The sequence below is a fragment of the Palaemon carinicauda genome, chromosome 17 (assembly GCF_036898095.1).
Source record: "Palaemon carinicauda isolate YSFRI2023 chromosome 17, ASM3689809v2, whole genome shotgun sequence".
NCBI lineage: Eukaryota > Metazoa > Arthropoda > Malacostraca > Decapoda > Palaemonidae > Palaemon > Palaemon carinicauda.
Genome location: NC_090741.1, coordinates 70,573,557 through 70,593,764, shown reverse-complemented (window position 1 = coordinate 70,593,764; position 20,208 = coordinate 70,573,557). Strand labels below are relative to the sequence as shown.

Below are 20,208 nucleotides of genomic sequence, written 5' to 3'. Positions count from 1 at the left end.
AAAACATTAAAACTCCACATCAGTTCAAGACATGAACATTAAATCTGTATGTCAGTTCAAGACATAAACTTTAAAAACCTGAACATCAAATCAAGACAATCATTAAAACTCCACACCAGCTCAAGACAAAATATTAAAAAGCCACATCTGCTCAGGACACTAACACTCCATATTGGTTCAAGACAAAACCATTAAAACTTCACATCAAATCAAGACAAAAAGGAAAAAAAAACATAAAAACTCCACATCATTTCAAAACATAAACATTAAAACTTCACATCAGTTCAAGACAAAAAACCCATTAGCTCAGGAAAAATTAATTTAAAAAAAATAAAACTAATCAGCTCAAGATAAATAACATTAGAATCCCTCATCAGCACGAAAAAAAAAAAAAAACATTAAACTTCACATCAGTTCAAGACAATCATTAAAACTCCACATCAGTTCAAGTCCACATTAGCTCAAGACGAAAACATTAAAATTCTCAATAAGTTCAAGATAAAAACATTAAAATTCTCAATAAATTCAAGATAAAAAACATTAAAATTCCTCATCAGCTCAAGCAAAAGACATTAAAACTTCACATCACTTCAAGACAAAAACATTAAAACTCCACTTCTCTAATAATGCGACAATGTCATCTTCAAATTATCGTTAATGGCTCTAACGAAGACGCTCAATGCACGCAGTTATAACGATTACAAAATCAACATCTAAAGGCGATGTCGAGGTCACATTATAAATGCCTGAACTCCAGCCATTCACATGTCTCCATAAATAGTAGTAGTAGTAGTAGTAGTAGTAGTAGGTGTAGTAGTAGAAGTAGTAGTAGTAGTAGGTGTAGTAGTAGAAGTAGTAGTAGTAATAGTAGTAGTAGTAATACGAATAAACTACAACAATTACTGAATATAAAATGAAAAACAGTACATTGTACAATATGACATTTTTGTTGGTCAAAGTACAGTGTCAGACTGAAATTTGCATAATACTTCTGCGTCACCCTGTATAACTTTCACTCACTCCCTCACCCTTAGGACCTTCTCGAGATTCATTGTGACCCATTTCCACCTCTATCGGGGATGTAAGGGCCACTGTATATTTTAATGATGGTCAAGGGCACTTACAATATATACCAACAGCATCTGGCATTGAGTAGCAATCCCAGTAAAGTACTTTACACAGTTTTTCTCTCCTAATAATACTATTACATACAAGAAAATGGGAGTAGGAATATTCATCTTCCTTGGTGCCGTATGTACAGTTCACGGAAACTGAATAAATGAAGAAATAAAGCGGATCATAATATCCCTGACAATACAAATACAATGAAATGAATAAACTCAACTATTACTGCTATTTCTGACGGACCAGGTTGGGCCTACACAGGCAACGATGATCAAATACAAGACGGTTGAAATGGTGAGGATTCTGGTCAGGAACCAGACGTGCAAAACCTTTCACAAGGTCCTTCAGCAATAATCTCCTTTCCATTCTTTCTCCGGGGTTAGGAAAAATGAATAAAAAGAGACGGAATGGAAGGCCGTCACGTGAGAGGCCCACATGGAGGAATGAAAATTGATGGCAGGAGAAAAGCCCTCTCTGGCTTGGTAGCGAGGAACCAAAAGATACAAAAAAATAAAGTCCGTTTACGTTAGGTTTTCAAAACGCCGTATTTCCTAAAGGTTAATATTTGGCAATGAAGTAAATAAGATAAGAAGAGAAAATAGAACAAAATAGCCGTAGTCCTGCAATTTCACATGACGTTTGTAATACATCAAAGTGGAGTTTATCTTATACGGGCACTCTTCATATTAGTCCTACTTTTCTTCGAGAATGAATTTTCTTCTCATTATCTATTTCCGCACACCATTCTCTATTATTATTATTATTATTATTATTATTATTATTATTATTATTATTATTATTATTATTATTATTATCATCTTCCACTGTTTAAAGAAACGTCCCAAAATGCAAATGGCTGACCGCGCGGTTCACCTGAAGAGGGAAAGTGGTTTTGATGATAGCAACCTGACTTGGGTGTACCCTGTGCATTAAGTAACAGTGGTCGCTAGGTACCTGTGGGCGTGGGGTAGAGTGGGTTTGGGTTCTCGGTGGGCACGGGGCATCTCGGTGAGAGAGAGAAGAGAGAGAGAGAGAGAGAGAGAGACCCATCCAGTTTCTTTGTAAATTACCGAGTAGATCCGGGCCGTGGTGGGTCGACTAGGGCCAGTTTTTATTGGGCCTAACATTTTTTATACATATATAAAAAAAACACATTTCGAATGCCTTCACTTTTAATCGAATGTGTTTTGTGGTAATCTATAAAAAGAGAAGGTGACTTTTTAATAAGTTTCTCCCTTAAACCTTCAAATTCTCTTCATACTTGATAAATGACTAATGTATATTTACCATTTCCATATCTCATATGACTATAAAATTCCATTCACGCTAGATAACTGGCATTGTACATTCACCTCTCTCTCTCTCTCTCTCTCTCTCTCTCTCTCTCCTCTCTCTCCTCAAGTTACAAGCTGCATATTGCATAATGGTTTTGACAGGACGGGTTATGTAGGTACTTGGAGAAATGAAGAGTGAATGTTCAATTCTTCATACGAGAACAAAACACGAGTCATTCGACCGGTTGGAATTGGAATCTTCCATGACAAGGGTTTCAATAAAATGGGAGATTGTATTCACTGGTTAAAGCTAAACCCTAAGAAAGTCTCTCTCTCTCTCTCTCTCTCTCTCTCTCTCTCTCTCTAATGCAAACTTTGAATAAGTCACATACCTACCAACCAAACTTTTTGTATTTTACTATTATTGCCCAATAACAAAAACACATTCAATTATTTTCTCATACATTTCACTTACATTGCCTCATAGGAATTATCTAGGCCTATTGATGATAACTGATAAACTCTTTCACTTTGTTTAAAATCTACCAAAATAGGACTATTTCATTCGTTTTATTTCATTTGATTGAATTTCCTATTTTCTCCTTGCTCATATAGGTATAGGCGGTTCTACTCTATACAATTTATTTATTTCTTCTTCTTCTTCTTGGGTATTAAAGCCAACACTTGTTGTTGGCACGGGCCTTTCCCTTGGTTGGCCCGTAGCTTATTTATTTAATGCGGAGACAATTTTAAAAGATAGCAAGTGGCGTATCTGACGAAAAGGTGGATCTTTTATTAATACTCGGCAACTCAACGATTTATGTTGCTAAGATGTAGAACCAAAACAGATATGAAGAAAAATAGTATATGCAAGTAAAACACAAAACTTGAAAATAATATTAAAACTTCTAGAGAAGTAATCTATGGAAAGAAAATTAATGAAGATAAGTAAGGAATTTTAAGTTTTTAGCCAAGTTGGGAAAACTAGGGAATTCAAACCTTCTCTCTCTCTCTCTCTCTCTCTCTCTCTCTCTCTCTCTCTCTCTACTAGGCTAGAAAACGGTACTTGTACCGTTTGATCTTAGCATTTGTTCGTGAATTTCTTAGCTAACATATCATATTACCAAGTTTCTCTAGAGGCCGCTCGTTCAGGCCGTTCACCCATGACGAACTTTGAAACGCTAATAAAGTCTCAGTGTCAGTTCGTCCGTTACCAAGTCTCATTGTTTTAGCCTTTACCAAGTTTTGTGTTGCCAGTTTTCATTGTCTGCTTAGCCTTTTACCAAGTTTCATTACTAGCCTTTGCTCAAAAAGAGGCTTAGTGTCCGTATTAGCTGTACCTTTAACCATTTTCAAAACAAAGTTTCATTAGCATAATCCTTTATTCTCTAATTTACTTTAACGCTGATCATCATCATCATCATCTCCTCCTACGCCTATTGACGCGAAGGGCCTCGGTTAGATTTCGCCCGTCGTCTCTTGTTTCCAACGTTATTTAAATGTTATATGAGACAGTCCTCGTTTTATTATTATTATTATTATTATTATTGTTGTTGTTGTTTGTGCCAAAGAAGTACAGTCTGTCTATAAGAGGGAAAAAAATAACTCTGATAGACAGACTGAACTTCTTTGGCACAAATAATAATAATAATAATGATATAATGAGACTATCCAACGTAACATATAATAACGTTGAAATATGCAATTAGAATTTCGACTGAGAAAGACCGAATGCTAATTAGTAGAAAATGTCATCATTAAGAAAATGGGTCAATCTGCAAAATATTTAAGACAAATCAAATCCATTAGAATGTTACTTTTGTGTTAATTTATTCAGAAACTGATTTCAACGGAGTTTTTTTAGTATAGCGTTTACGCTTCGCTGAATTTAGAGATGAATATCTGTGACCTAGCTTCTGAGAGAGAGAGAGAGAGAGAGAGAGAGAGAGAGAGAATGACGAAATTGAGTCTGGTCAGTCTACAATATTACCTAATATACAACTATCCACGAGAGAGAGAGAGAGAGAGAGAGAGAGAGAGAGAGAAAGAGAGAGAGGATATCCAAACATACGCCAGAAGAAACAATATACGGAAAATAAAAAGGAAAAACTATTGCCCACTAAATATCATTGAGAGAGAGAGAGAGAGAGAGAGAGAGAGAGATGGGCATTCAAACTTAAAACTGAATAATGAAGAGATTCGGAGAAGAGAAAGAAGGAAAACTATTGATCAATAAATATCATCGAGAGAGAGAGAGAGAGAGAGAGAGAGAGAGAGAGAGAGAAGCATTAATGTCTAATTCTTTCTAACCAAACTACCTTCCATGCAACCAAATTCCTCTACAGCTTTCCTTCCCATTGTTATCCACGAAGGTATTCAGCCAAGGCATTTACCACAGTTCGTATACCCCCCCCCCCCCCATGATGCCAGTTCAAAAAAGTCATTTATTTGATTAGACATTTTTTGCTTTGGATGATTGTCCAAGTGAAGCGACACTTTTTTCGTTATTAAATTTCAGAAGGATTCACAGATAATGAGATTTTATATATTGGACACCCAAAAATCTTAGACAACTAATTAAAACACAATTGTGAATCTACCATTTCTACGACTACTGTTGCTACTAGCACTACTGCTAGTGTTACCCCGTTAAAATAACGCCTTTGGAAAAATATTACTACTACTATTACAATGGCTTCACCGAACATTACTGCTCATGGTATGCGCTCAACTTATATTGTCCAATATACTTTTCCTCTATGCAATATTCATGTCTTTAATAATGCACTCCTACCTGACTATTTGCTCAGGGCACTTTAATAACCTTAACTTATGTAACAGTGACATAGATCACACTCTACAAAAAGTCATTTCGAAATTGGGGCGTTCATTTTAAACGTAGAGTAACGTCCTCAAGTACCATATATACTGTATATATATATATATACATATATATATATATATATATATATATTAATTTGTATGCTAGTTCAATAAATCCAAATGCGCCTCATGAATAATAATAATAATAATAATAATAATAATAATAATAATAATAATAATAATAATAACAGGAATGTCTGGTTTACGGAGTCTGAAGAGAGAGAGAGAGAGAGAGAGAGAGAGAGGAGAGAGAGATAAAAGTCATCAAACCACCGAAAGTGAAAATAAAAAAAAAGATAAAAAAAATTCGCTCATTAATGCACTTCTCTTTGCGTAAAATTGGAACTTGTTTTTTTTTTTTTTTTTTTTTTTTTTTTTGGGTGGGGGGAGTTGAATTAATGATAGGACCGACGGACCGGGGTTTGTCTTATAGGTCAACCGGGTTCGGAAAGGTGACCCTGAACTCTTTTTAGGGAACCTGGGTGCAACAGCTTTTTGGGGTCTCTCGTGGATAGTTGTATATTAGATAATATTGTAGACTGACCAGCCTCAATTTCGTCAGTCTCTCTCTCTCTCTCTCACTCTCTCTCTCTCTCTCTCTCTCTCTCCTATACACACACACACACATATATATATATATATATATAGATAGATAGATAGATATATATATATATATATATATATATGAATATTATTCATTCATCATTTGAACCATACAGTATATATTATGCTATGTATACTTTTCTTCGTTTCCCTTACTTTCTCTTTACATAATAATAATAATAATAATAATAATAATAATAATAATAATAATAATTTCACGTGGGTTTGTCACATTCTCAGTTCTCTTCCGTACTTCGTTTTCTGTCTGGGTCTTGTCTACTCCTAGCCAGTATCAACTCAAAAGACCCCCAAACACCCAGGACCCAACCCTCTCTTCCTACCCTGCATATTCTGAGACTACGTACCCGATGAAGTGATGTTATTTTGCAATAGTTATACCTCTGGTAATACTGTAGTATCATTCGCCATGGTATCAGAATAAATTGTCTTTATAACTTTCATATAAGTACCAGTGGTTAGAGTAAAAAAAACATAGTCTCATTCAGAGTTGTATCAATAGGCAGTGTGTTTATAACGATTATAATGGTAGTAGTAGTTTATTGCAGCTATAAATTTCTTATATCAGCAGTTTAATGAGGTACACCATTGCTTCAGTAATCGCCGATAATAACGGTAGGATATGTAATGAGCTGTCTGCATAATATGTCAACGTTTATAGTTTGTTTCCTTTCCTCACAAGCTATTTCCCAAGTTAGAGCCCTTGAGCTAGTAGTATCCTACTTTTCCAACCAACTTAGCTAATAAGGATAATAATCTCCCCTATATAATAAGGAACATGAAGCATGGCCGTCTCTCAGGGGAGAGGAGTAGTCATACCATGGTGAAAGGGGTTGTAGTTAGGAATGTGAAGGGTTGAATCTGGGTGTGCATATCGATGCAAATATTAAGCCGTCAGACTCGACGGGTCGCGTACACCAGTAATAATAAATGTATTTTTTCAAGTTTCATCAGTAGTAATTCCATACAGAAACTGGTGGCGAAGTGTCTCTTATTGCATCAACAGTAAAAGCAGTAATATGGTAATGAGTCTGCGATACGCCTAACATATTGACAATAAGAGAAGCACCAGTAACAATATGTCTTTAATGTTTCAACTAATAATAGCAGTAAGTAGCAATAGTAGGTCGTTGTTGGAAGTGGTCATTCAACAGTCCCTTTTACTTGAACCTAGACCGATGACGAGCCGAAAAAACGAGTAATTCTAATTAATGTCACTTGCCCGTGTTCGTTGAAATAGCAGTTGTATTTCTGGAGTTTGGCTCTTGGTCCACAAACTGGATAGTCGATTCCAGATATTTGGGACATTTTTGTGGTAAAAAAAAAAAAGCGTAAATAAATATAATAAATAATCTTTGTTAGGATTTTAGTTTAGGGTACTCTGAAAAGTTGGTCAAGAATGCAATGTCAGAGAGGTAACAGAAGTTACGCAATAAAATAGGTAACAAAACTCGCCTTGAATATCATATAAGCACGTTTTAAAAGCAAGCTTAAAATTGAAGATAGTCCAATTGGCGCAAATCCTACATGCGAAGTCTATTGGCTAATCCGAAGAGTTGTACACAATGCCAGTGCGGTAATGTTTGCACAACTTTTAAAAGGTAACCCTTGATTTACAATTTTTCATATTAAATTGTTTCGAAAGGGCATTTGAGCCAACCCCACCCACAAAAGGGCACACAATTCAGTAAATAACGCCAAAGGAAAAAAAAAATCTACGCAATTTTCTTAGACTGACAAACAGAAGCATTGAGTCTCAAACGCACTTAACGACTACTTAAATGTTCGTTAACAGGTGCAACATAATGGGAAAATCTAAACATTAAAAAAAAAAAGAAAAAATAGCAGATAGTTACCCAAAATATATTAATTTTTTCGCGATAACCTATTGATTTGTAGGCTACATTTACAATAAATAAACATCTCCAAATCTCCAATAGAAAATTTACCGACAAAATTCCGTAAGTTATACCAAACCTTTACAAATTCGCTTAAACTAATTAATATATATATATATATATATATATATTCCTCCCTTCCACCGTAATACGCAACGAAGAACCTCCGAATGTACCCAATTTGCACTTCACTTTCAAATCTATATCCAAAACTCAATCCCCATTTAAAAAAAATCAACCTGGTATTAAAACAAAAAATAAAAATGATATAGACGACTGCCTTGAACGTCGAGCATCGGAATCTCAACAATCTCATATTGAAATTCGCGTGCGTCCTCTTGTTGACCCAGTTTCATGCGAGGGCCTCTTCAAATAGAATGTTACCCCCAAATTCAGATCATTTCACCAACTCGGCAGATATTTGCTAAACCGACAGTTGGCTCATTACTAGTACTTTTGTTGTTATACAATATATATATATATATATATATATATATACATATATATATAGCTCTGATCCCCAGGTCGTTAAGAGAATCCAGACTTTAATGTATTAATATAATGGCTTATTTGAAATATGAAAGAAACACATTTAAATGTGCAAAAATAACTCATATATATATATATATATATATATCCCCTTCGGAAGATTGACTCTTAAAAGTACTAAGCCTCTCTCTCTCTCTCTCTCTCTCTCTCTCTCTCTCATACACAAACGGAACTGCAAATCTAAGTAAAATATAAATGATAATTTACCCTTCAAAATTATTGCAACCCAAATTGAAGCAAATCAATCAAATAAAGATATACGTCCAAACATGCCAAGTTACAGCAATTTTGATTGTATTTAACAAGCTACGCCAAGGTACTGTCTATTCCATTAATTTGTTTGACTTATCAATTAGATAAATTATACGACAATGGATGATTAATTAATCAACGCACAGCAGCAATAGATAAGAATTAATATATAATTCAACTAAAAGAACGGTTGCCCACATCTCAAAACTACTGCGTTCGGAGGTCCAAGCTGATGGTAGCATTTGTAAATGGCTTGAAGTCGAGTCGTCACTAAAAACTGTTCAAGTTACTAGCCCCGTCTATTCTAACAACTAAATTTATATAATTACCCCCTTCTCCCTATTAGTATAAGACCCTCGTAACTCTCATGTCTAACCTGGAGTAATGTATTTTCTACTTTTGATAGGAGACGTAGACTCATGTCTGATGTTAGGCTATCTATATTGGATGGTGACGTTCACTCAACTTAATCTTTACTTTTGAGTAAAGATTGTTGTTATATTTGATTGTACGCAAATATCGAAAAAAATATTACTATACATCATTGCAATCTTTGTGATTTATAATGAATATTAAGTAAATTTCCTCTATTTTGGCGAACAAACAAAAATCACGAACAACATCGATACACGGAATCAATATTCTTTCGATCGAGTTCATAAGCCTATAGCATATAAAGGGGAGTACTTTCTAACTGCATTCGGCCACAGAATACAGAATAAGGTGGAAATTACAATAAAATTACTTATAAAATACAACAGGGGGATCACATGCGATTAACGAGTAAGATTTTGGCTGGGTACCAAAACCGAAAAGAAAGTTCTAACCTATTCTAGGGAATCAGCGAACGCAGACTCGGTAGTATCCAGCGGGCTGAGAGGGTAACTTATGAATTTGTAATGGCATATATTTCGTCTCAAGAATAACGTCATTCCCAAGCCAAATTCGTTAATCCTGCCACTCATTACGTAATTAAATCCACCGATTCTGTCACATATTGCTTTAACTATGACGGCACTAGTGAAAGGGAAACCAGCTTCTTTCTTCTTTTGTTTTGGTTATGGGAGTTCGGGTCCCGCGACCGAAAAACTCCCGCCAAAATTATCGTTCAAATGGATTTGTATTCATTATTTCGGAGTTTTCATAAATCAGAAATAAAAATACATTTACACTTATGAAATTAGATAAAATCAAATTGAATAACTGTTGGCCTACTGTCATAAACAATTTAGCATGAGCAATAGTTTTATCACTACAGCATTGTCTTCTGTAGACCATAGCATTGTTAAAACATTCAAGACACTGATTCAGCAACTAATTTGCTTTGCATATTACAATCACAACCTTTTAAGCAGAATCTGTGACAGAAGCACCGGTGATAGACATAAAGCAAAATGAAAAGGAAAGTAAAAGTTAAACTGGTTTTCTTACGTAACTGATATTGTTGAACAGTGGGTGGCGGTTGGTTTAGATCAAGCTGGGTTATGCTAGTACAGGTCATTGTTCAGGGTTCTAGTTTTGTGGAAGATATTAGAAGTCTGATGTTGACCTCTGGACTGGCCGGATCATTCTCGGTAGTCGGTCAAGGAGCAGAGCTCCCTTCTCAATTCAGGATTATGGAGGACCGACTGGGAAAAGGGATAGGAGACTGGCGCCGCCCTTGACACATATCCAGTCGTTACTTTGTCCACCTCATCATCATTGTCTGTCCAGTATCCTGTGTTGACCCCCCCCCCCCCACCAAATAAAAATAAAGAAAAAAACTTCTCTTACGGGCTGCTTGAAGGCAGAGGCCGTGTCACACCTACAGTGTAGCAACCTACGAGGCAGACAGAGTTACTGAATCCCCAAGCCAATAATCATCCTAAACAATAGAAACGGTTTTCTATATATATATATATATATATATATATATATATATATATATATATATATATATATATATATATATATATATATATATATATATATATATATACAGAGAGAGAGAGAGAGAGAGAGAGAGAGAGAGAGAGAGTATATGTATTATTACCATTTGGTTTTCCTCCTTAGGAGAGGCGGACAGGTGGTGCAAGGTTGTAGCAATCCGGTTCTCGGCAGTTTTTAGCGAGAAGTTGCTAGTCCTATACCCTTCTATATCCTGCCGCAGTCTATTAATCCCACGGAACATCTGATGCCAAATATGAAATGGTCACGGTGATTTCTAATTCAAGAATTTGACCAAGTCTCTGTAACATAAGAGGGATTGATGTCTAGTCTCTGACGTGAAGAATGAATAACACAATAATCCCGTTCTTCGTTGTTCGTGGATTGATCACTGAATGACGAAAATCTTGATGCTGAGTAATCATGATGAATTTGTCCATGGAATTTCCCGGTTGTTTACCACTATTAAAAAAAATATATTGCATTGGAATATTCCCCATTATTATTATTATTATTATTATTATTATTATTATTATTATTATTATTATTATTATTACTAGCAAAGCTACAACCCTAGTTGAAAAGCAGGATGCTATGAGCCCAAGGGCTCCAGCAAGGAAACGAAACAAGTAAATAAATCAACTACAAGACCAGTATTGAATAAATCGAGAAGTAGGCCTATTTCTATCAGAATAATCAGACTTCATATATTGACGAGACAGTGCAGTATCCCCACCGAAGCTAACTCATTTTCTTTTCTACAACTTAGTAATTCTCTAACTTCCTCTATTTCCCTCATTTCGGAGTTGATCACCATTATTATTCTCTTTCCACTTGCATAGCTGCTCACCTATTATAAACGTCCTGTAGGTTTCTGTCATTGGGAGAATCTCTTGTTTCCCAATTTTTCAAGATGGCAACCACTCCATCGATCTTTTTTACAAGGAGATATGCAATCTATGTCGTTATTCGCGTCGGACATCGGTGAAAGCAGAGAAGAGGAGAATCGAGGCCATGCTGGGTCGATGAAAGGAAAGTCAAGTCACGTGGGAAAGTTAGAGAAAGTATATAAACACATTTTCCTTTCTCTTTCCCCATGTTTATTGATAGACTCACTTTGGTATTTTGCTATTAGTTCCGTTTCTTCTCTCTTTTTTTTGTTTTCATTTTCTAGTATTATCATTCACCGTTGTTTTGTACAAGATGCTTCTTGCATAGAACTCTCTCTCTCTCTCTCTCTCTCTCTCTCTCTCTCTCTCTCTCTCTCTCTCTCTCTCTCTCTCATGTACGAATCGCATCATTTCTAAGACTGGGCTAGAAAGTCTCTAGGTTGCCATTTGCACTGACTTAATTTTTTTTGAAATCATAAATGAACCGAATTCAGATAATTATTATCATTGTTATTTTCATTAATATTGATAATTTGGTTGCTATTGTGCGGAGTTATACGCTCTCTGACCCAATTGTGGCATTTTTCGTAAGAGAAATGTACAATATTTATAAGAGTTTTTTAAATTAGGTATTACTCTTGCTCCTTTGCTTCTTCTCACCTGTTTGTTTATAATTCATCTAAAATATCATTAAAACTGACTATTTTATTTATCCTTTGATATGTTATACATTATATTTTTTTATTCTATATCCTTAATCTTTATTCATATTACAAACCGAATGCTTTAATTCTCTACAGAATGAGACTAACGGTGAGGCACGAAACTCTAGGCCTATTGGCCCTACTAGTTGTGGGCCTGGCAACGGCTGCTCCCATCCCGTCCCAACAGTCTGCTGGAGACGCGACTTTGAACTCAATCGAGGCTTACGAGGATGGTCTGATGGTCCTTGTCCCTACAATTCCAGCTGCCGACAAAGAAAAGTCAGGACACGATCTCAAACGTGAGGTAAGAGAACGCAAGGACACTATTCCTGTATTGTAAAACATCTAGGTGCCAAGCTTTGGACAAAATATAAAGGCATACGTTTTGAGGGATATAGCTATGTACTGTTTTGATGTTATTTTATATTTCATAGTCTCTCCTAACTTTACATAAGATGGGTATTTTCCACAACGGGGCACCAGCCATAATTGCTGCCTGTAAAAGGCAAATCTTTCCTTTAGGTCTATCTTCTGAATTATCAGCAGCTATTGCCTGCCCCTCCTTGTTCTTAGCTTGGGTGGAGAGGGGCCTTGGGCGCTAATCATATGTATATAATGGTCAGTCTTTAGGGCATTATCCTGCTTAATAGGGCAATATCACTGTCCCTTGCCTCTGCCATTCTTGGGCGCTAATCATATGTATATAATGGTCAGTCTTTAGGGCATTGTCTTGCTTGATAGGGCAATATCACTGTCCCTTGCCTCTGCCATTCATGAGCGGGCTTTAGACTTTTGAATTGTTCAACTATAATTTTATCCTCCTAGGTCGAGTACGAGATCATTGCCATCCCAGGCGAGTTGCTGAGAAGAGAGATTCGTCAGATCTCCCAGTCCTACTTACCACCAAGGTAACTGATCATGTGAATGAGAACATTTCTCCTTTAGATTTTGTATCTTGCAATACACTTTTGATAGAATGCTACTTTGTGTTTGATCAAATGTAAAATTATCTTAATAATTGTCTTGAATCTATTTCTAGAATCATGGCTTTTCTTGTAGTAATTTTGTTGTTTTTTTATAGAAAAAAAAACGAGTGATTTCGTAAATAGTCTACTGTCTATCCCACTTTAATAAGATTATTTCTCCTCAGAATTTGTATCTAACAAAACATTTTTTTAATGGAGAGCTACTTTGTGTTTGATCAAATGTAAAATTATCTTAATAATTGTCGAGAATTTATTTCTTGAATTATGGATTTTCTTGAAGCAATTTTGTTGTTTTATAATAAAAAATAGTGATTTAGTGAATATTGTCTATCCCAGTTTATGACAGCATGAAAATTAATATTATCTGTGCAGTTATACAATCAAAGGATAATCGTTTAGTAACTGAGAAACTTTATTACATGATTCAATTAATATATCTAACTTAAGTACTTCTTTTCTCCTCAGCGGTGGTTCAAACATTGGCGTCTCCCACGATAATTCTCAGCTTTTTACAACGTAAGCAATTTATTAAGTACTTTTTTGTTCTTGAAATAATGGTTTTTGGTTTATGCATAGAAATTACATTGTTAGAAAGAATTTGTTGATATATCATGTTATACATTGTTTAAATTCATGATTATTCATAAGAAATCTTCAAGATAAATTTTATGTATTAACATAATTTTGTTTTATATCACTAGCCAGGCAGCATTTTATGTTTTATTTTATCATAAACTAATGTAAAACTATTAAAATACAATCCTAACTATACTGTGGAATATCTCTTGCTTAGAGAGTTTCATGCTGACAATACTGGATTTTTTTTCAAATTTTACAATAATAATTGGTAAATCTTATTTATCACAGTGACAATATGCACCAGTAGTTTTCGATATATGACTCCTTGGTATCTATGTTGGTAAGACTGTTTATATCCTACTTAAATTTGCCTTTGTAGTACCTCATTGACAGGAAGCTTCAAAGAATGCTGACTTAGTGCTGCAAAATATATGCTGTCTCAGCATCTCTGTAAGCTGACATTCTACCTCACGAGGCTGATTCAGTATTTCTCTGAGCTTCAGTCTCAGTAACTGAGTCCCTTGACGCTCTCTGCCCCAGAGTGCTGACAGATCCTAACTAGATCATCGCTGGAAGTTTTGGTCTAGTTACAGCAATTGGCTTGACTAGTGCGTATAGATATTGAAAAGGCACTGCCAGAAGCTTAGACCTTAGTAGATTAAGCCTATTTTGCAGAGTCATTTCAGAAACCTTTGAGCCGCCAGGGAGATAAGATGACAGCATCCTAGGTTCCGAAAACCAGCTGACAGTGAAAGTTGTGTGACTAAGTGGAGTTATAGTGACTGCTGTTCTAAAAGACAGTCTGTTTGTTTATTTTTTTTTCATTGCCATTGATGTTTTGACTAAGATAGTGATAATTCAAGATTAATGACTTACTTATTAACTGGCCCAGACATCGTGATTTCTCTATTGAACTGAAGGTTTAAAATAAGATTTGTTCACCTTACATTAAATCTAAATTTTGTAAACTTTTGTGTGAAAAATATAAGATAACTGAGTTATTATTTAGATATAACCTAATTGGAATTCATTGACATTAAAGCTTAGTAACAAGTGACTTGAAAGTAATTTCAGATTATGGTGTAAAAGATAATTTAATAAAAAGACTTACAATGATGTTTTCACAATATAAATACCATTTTCTTTATTTTCTGCTTGTACCAGGGACACTGTTCAGGATTTTGGAGAAGTGATCATTCCTAAACCCCCTTCGTAAGTAATTCATAAGTCCAATTCTGTCTCTGAGCTGAATTATTTGTGTAAAACATTTTAACTTCAGACTGTCTCGATGGAAATCATCTTAGGAGTAATAACATTTCATATATGTTATCAATAGATAGTGTTTTCTATAGCCTTAACTGCGTTTAAGAAGTATGCCAAGAAACATTTTCACATTCAGCATTTTATTTCGTTTTACTTTTCTCCCAATTTAATCTCTTTTTAGGCTATATATGTGCACTTTATCGTTCAAAAGCTTCTTCTCTTAAAGTAGACTCATATCATCAATTCTCTATTACAGAACCTCCACACAGCTCAATTTCAATTTCCCTACAACCTCAGTGTCAGCTGCTCCTGATTTCTCCTCTGTGATTAGCAGTGTTGCCAATGTAGCTGGACAAACCAGTCAGAACATTGGAAATGCTGGCCAGACTTTAGCTCAAGTAGGCTCTGCTGGAACTCAGGTTCTTGGACAAATTGGTTCTGCGGCAGCTTCTGGTGGAATTCAGCTTGCAGGGTATGTCATGCAATATTATATAGAGTGGAATATGATATAGCATTTACTCCCTCTTTGCAAAACTAGGAGATTTCTGTGTTAGATATGATGGTCTTAGTGTATATTATCCAGAATTACCTTACTTTAGTAGATATAATGTGCATTAATTCATCCTGGTAATTTTTGCAGCTGGCTTGCAAATCAGAAAGCAAATGGCCTTAGCACTGCTACTAAGGTAGTAGGAAATGGATTGCAATATGCTGGGCAACTGAGTGCAGGAGTTCTACGTGCCCTTCTGCAGGTTGGTTATAATGAAAACTTCTTGATAATAGACAAGTCATTGTAGCTACTTTAAATACTTTTACTAGATCTATCTTTACAATTATATCACGAAACCACTTACTCTGCAGTAGTAATCTGAATATTTTGTACGCCTTGTTCAATTGCTTACTTAATCTGTTTGATGTTTGTTTATTTATAATCTTCACTTATTTTCTTCCTTAGGTACCAGCCATCAAGGCCCGTGTGCTGTCAGAAGTCATCGAAGCTGGACAACCTCTGATTTATGCCGTCAGCGACGTCCTATCAGAATCATCTGATGACCTTGCCACCTTCTTCGAGGCAAAGACCTCCATTGTCCAAGAAGCTCTAGGTATCATCATCCGTCTCATTCAGGACACTCTTGCCCTCAAGGGCCGCATCATCTACTCCCTCAGTTCATCAGGCTTAGATATTGGTGCCACAGCTTTCAACGCTGGAGTTAAAATCGGAGGAGCCGCTGTAGAATCGGCCACTGGCATTGCAGCAGCTCTTGGAAGTGGATTCTCAGACCTCATAGCTACTGGAAAGACTGTCCGCCTACCAGCCCCACCAGCCCTCCCCCCAATCACCTTGCCAAGTCTTCCAGCCATTAGCATTCCTTCCATTTCCATTCCAAACATCGACCTCAGCGGACTGATTCCTAGCAAGCCTACCATTAGCGCTCTTCCCGCGCCAAGCAAGCCCACCTTCTCTGTATCAACTGGGACTCCATCCATCAGCGTGTCACAGCCTGCTATCAGCGTAGGAGTGTCAACCCAAGATACATACACTCCTCCTTCACAGTCCTACGGTGTTCCTCTTGGTTAAATAAGAATACTGCTTCGTCTAGAGATGTGATTTCATCCATAAAGACGTCAATGCAAGTCTATTCTTTACAGAAACAAGTCAACATTTCTGACAGTTGATAGTCATTTAATATTTAATTTTTAGTTTACGATGTCTTTACTTGTATTTCCTTATCCTTTCCTTTTTCGTGTTTTATACTTTTTCTCTTTTCTTTATAATTTTTGTGTTTTTTTTTTCTTCAGAACAATCGTGTAGATAAGTCGACTAGCAAAGCAAAGCTTTTTTCAATTTTCAATTTGAGTTTTTTCGAGTTCTATTGTGTCAAAAATTGCCTTTAATGTTTTATATGAAAAATCTCACATTCTTTTATTAGCGAAATTTTTGTTTTAGAAATTTAGATTGACAGAAACATGATGTCATTAGGATAAATATTACATAGCAGCTTAACACCTATGTAAATATACAATATACACACATGCATATACCGTATACATATATATATATATATATATACATATATATATATATATATATATATATATATATATATATATATATATATATATATATATATATATATAGTGTATATCTTATTTTGCTTTTAGTTTCAAATACTCATATTTACTTAAGAACATTTTCTCTTAGTTTTTGTTATTTATTAACGCCCAAAGTTGTTTATGCAACATAAACTTATTTAAAAGTATGCCAAAAGTTTGCAAAGATAACTGAAGCTTTTCCGTGAAAAATATTTTGAAACCAAAATAATTTTGATTTTTTTTTTTTTTTAATTTTGGATGTCTCCTACAATGCCGCAACGAGTCAAACATATCTTTTGATATTGATTGATAACTTGACTTTTGAAAACATGCAATGGCGTCACACTACCAGTGGTCAACAGGGCCGGCAATATTAATCAAAATATTTTGCTTGTTCATGACTTCTATTCTGTCTTACTTTTAGTCAGTTGGATGTGTTGTTGTTTTTATTCCTTTTATTGTCTCTGTTTCTTATATTCACTTCGTTTTTAATGTTTACTGCCTTTTTATACATATCCAGGAAATTCTGATTTTTAATCAATTTGATTATTGATTATCATTTACGTATTTTAGTGTTGTTCAGTGGTGGAGGGCCAGGGTTGGACAAGTCGTGATTGTGACAATCAGTTTTATAGTTTCTCATTTGATTTTCTCTCTAAATATTAACTTTGTTTACATAAATCAATATAGAATCCTTATCAGTCAAATGAAAGTCTAAATTCATTCCCTAAAGAAACATTGGTGACTAACATTATTAAAAAGTTAATTTTCTTCACTAAGATTGATAACTTTGCGAATAAAAGCAAGGCATTTTTTTGTGGTAAATTTACAATCTGTTGTCATAAAACCTCGAGTTGAATAATCCTAGGCTCCCCCAGTCAACGGTGTGTCTGTGTTACCTGTTTATAAGTTCTCTACTTGTAATAATAAACTGTTATTTGCACGTGTTGTTTCTCTTTACCTTAGTACCTTTATTTGTGGTTTTGTAAATTGTGTACTGAAAGATTTCTTATGGACATTTTCTTGACGAAAGATGGATGTATTATTATTATTATTATTATTATTATTATTATTATGATGATGATGATGATGATGATGATGTGATAATTATTATTATTATTATTATTATTATTATTATTATTATTATTGATATGATGATGATGATGATGCAGATTATTATTATTATTATTATTATTATTATTATTATTATTATTATTATGATGATGATGATGATGATGATGCAGATTATTATTATTATTATTATTATCATTATTATTATTATTATTATTATTCAAACTACATTCCTAGTTGGAAAAGCAGCAAACTAGAAGCCCAATGGCTCATACAGGGAAAAATAACCCAGTGAGGAAAGGAAACACGGCAATAAATTAACTACAAGAGAAGTAATGATTATCATATAATATTTTATGAACAAAAACAACATTAAAATATATCGATAAGATCATTAATCAGCAACACAGGCTTTCATTACACGGGATGTCCTTATTTAATGTGTTTCTATGAACCAATTAATAACAGTTTCGTAGTCTAAAGTTCGCAAACTCCAAGTGGCTGATGAAAATGTATTCAAGTCTACAAGGAGTACTATATGTACAGTTCGACACGGGAATTCATGGTACAGCTCACTCTGAGGAAGTGCACATAGCCACACGCTTATTTTTTGTGTTTAACACCATCCACCACTTCTGCCAAGTCTGCCTACGCTACCTGTTTGGTTACTAGCCGTGCAGTAAGAGTGTGACAGGGTGCACCTCTTCAGAGCGAGATGTGCCTGGACTCCTGTGTCCAACCGTGCACTAATTACAATAAATATTTACTGCACAATAATTTCTTTTGTATTTAGATTTAATTGATTTTATCCATTATCATATGGATAATTGATTACTATAATTAATGTTTAGAAGTTCTTGCATCATGCATGTCGCCTTGAAATTAATTATCTCCTCTCTCCCCTCTCTGAATCTCATTTATCCCAGTATTCATCTAATTTAGTTTTTCTTGATTATCTTTCTCTTCCTTCTGATCATTGCCTTGCTTCTTCCAAAGCTACCGTTTCTCTGATTATGTGTTCCTTTCTATGTCACATCACATGGCCAGACCATCGTAAGCTTTGAACCTTCTGTCAGTTAACAGTCAGTTTTTCAGATTTTGCCATGCTTTTTTCTGAGTAACATATACATTCTTTACAAAATCTTGCTAACTAGTTGTGGTGGCCTGATGGTAGCGTCCTGGCCTGTTGATTGCCAGACTGGGGTTCGAGTCCCGCTCAAACTCGTTAGTTCCTTTGGTCGCTGCAACCTCATCGTCCTTATGAGCTAATGATGGGGGTTTTGGGGGAGCTTACAGGTCTATCTGCTGAGTCATCAGCAGCTATTGCCTGGCCCTCCATGGTCCTAGTTTGGGTGGAGAGGGGTCTTGGGTGCTGATCATATGTAATATGGTCAGTCTCTAGGTTCTTGCCTCTGCCATTCATGAGTGGCCTTTAAACCTTTAAAATCTTCAGCTATGATAGTTATTATTTTCATAGACACAATCTTTTAAAAAAAAAAAAAAAAAAAAAAAAAAAAAGGATTTTATCATTAGCAATATACCTGTGATATATAGGAATTATAGGCCCTATATATGTCATGTCATGGTATTTTACTCTTTTTACCAGAAAGATGACCCAGTAATCTCTTTCCACTTCTTCCAGGCAATACATTTCGTTTTCTTACTTCCCCATTTATGCCAGCTTCATAATCCGAAATGTCCTCAAAAAGTCATAATTCGTATCCTTATAATATTCATTGTTAGATTTATGGACACATGGTTTTGAGGGTCAGATACTAAACAGGTACTTGCTCGGGTAAAGGGTCAGAGCTCCTTATTTAATCATTACAAGGAGCAGTTAAGATTATATTTTGTTTGATTAACAACTGAATCTCTAATCCTTAGCCTGAGAGTGATAGCGCAGAACAAGCCATCAGATGAATGAGATCAAGACATTTCAATGCTCAAAAGAGTCTTCACACAGTATTTCTGATTATCAGTAGATCCTATGACAAAATCAAAATTGATTCCAGCCTGAAGACCTAAATCTAAGTTTAAAATTCTCATGTAAAGCTGATGCATTTACAATTTTGGAACGTAAATTATACGACATA

The 20,208-nt window shown here is 35.1% G+C and overlaps 1 protein-coding gene across 1 annotated transcript in view; it reads left to right on the top strand.

Annotated features, from left to right (window-relative positions):
- LOC137656863 (uncharacterized) overlaps nucleotides 1-17,987 on the top strand; it is a 40,073-nt gene extending 22,086 nt beyond the window's left edge. Inside the window, exons 2-8 of the mRNA XM_068391229.1 lie at nucleotides 12,219-12,426; nucleotides 12,948-13,030; nucleotides 13,574-13,624; nucleotides 14,852-14,899; nucleotides 15,207-15,422; nucleotides 15,591-15,702; nucleotides 15,906-17,987. Coding sequence (XP_068247330.1) covers nucleotides 12,219-12,426; nucleotides 12,948-13,030; nucleotides 13,574-13,624; nucleotides 14,852-14,899; nucleotides 15,207-15,422; nucleotides 15,591-15,702; nucleotides 15,906-16,529 — 1,342 coding nt within the window. The 3' untranslated portion in view covers nucleotides 16,530-17,987. The remainder of the gene's footprint in view (nucleotides 1-12,218; nucleotides 12,427-12,947; nucleotides 13,031-13,573; nucleotides 13,625-14,851; nucleotides 14,900-15,206; nucleotides 15,423-15,590; nucleotides 15,703-15,905) is intronic.
- The last annotated feature ends 2,221 nt before the right edge of the window (nucleotides 17,988-20,208 follow it).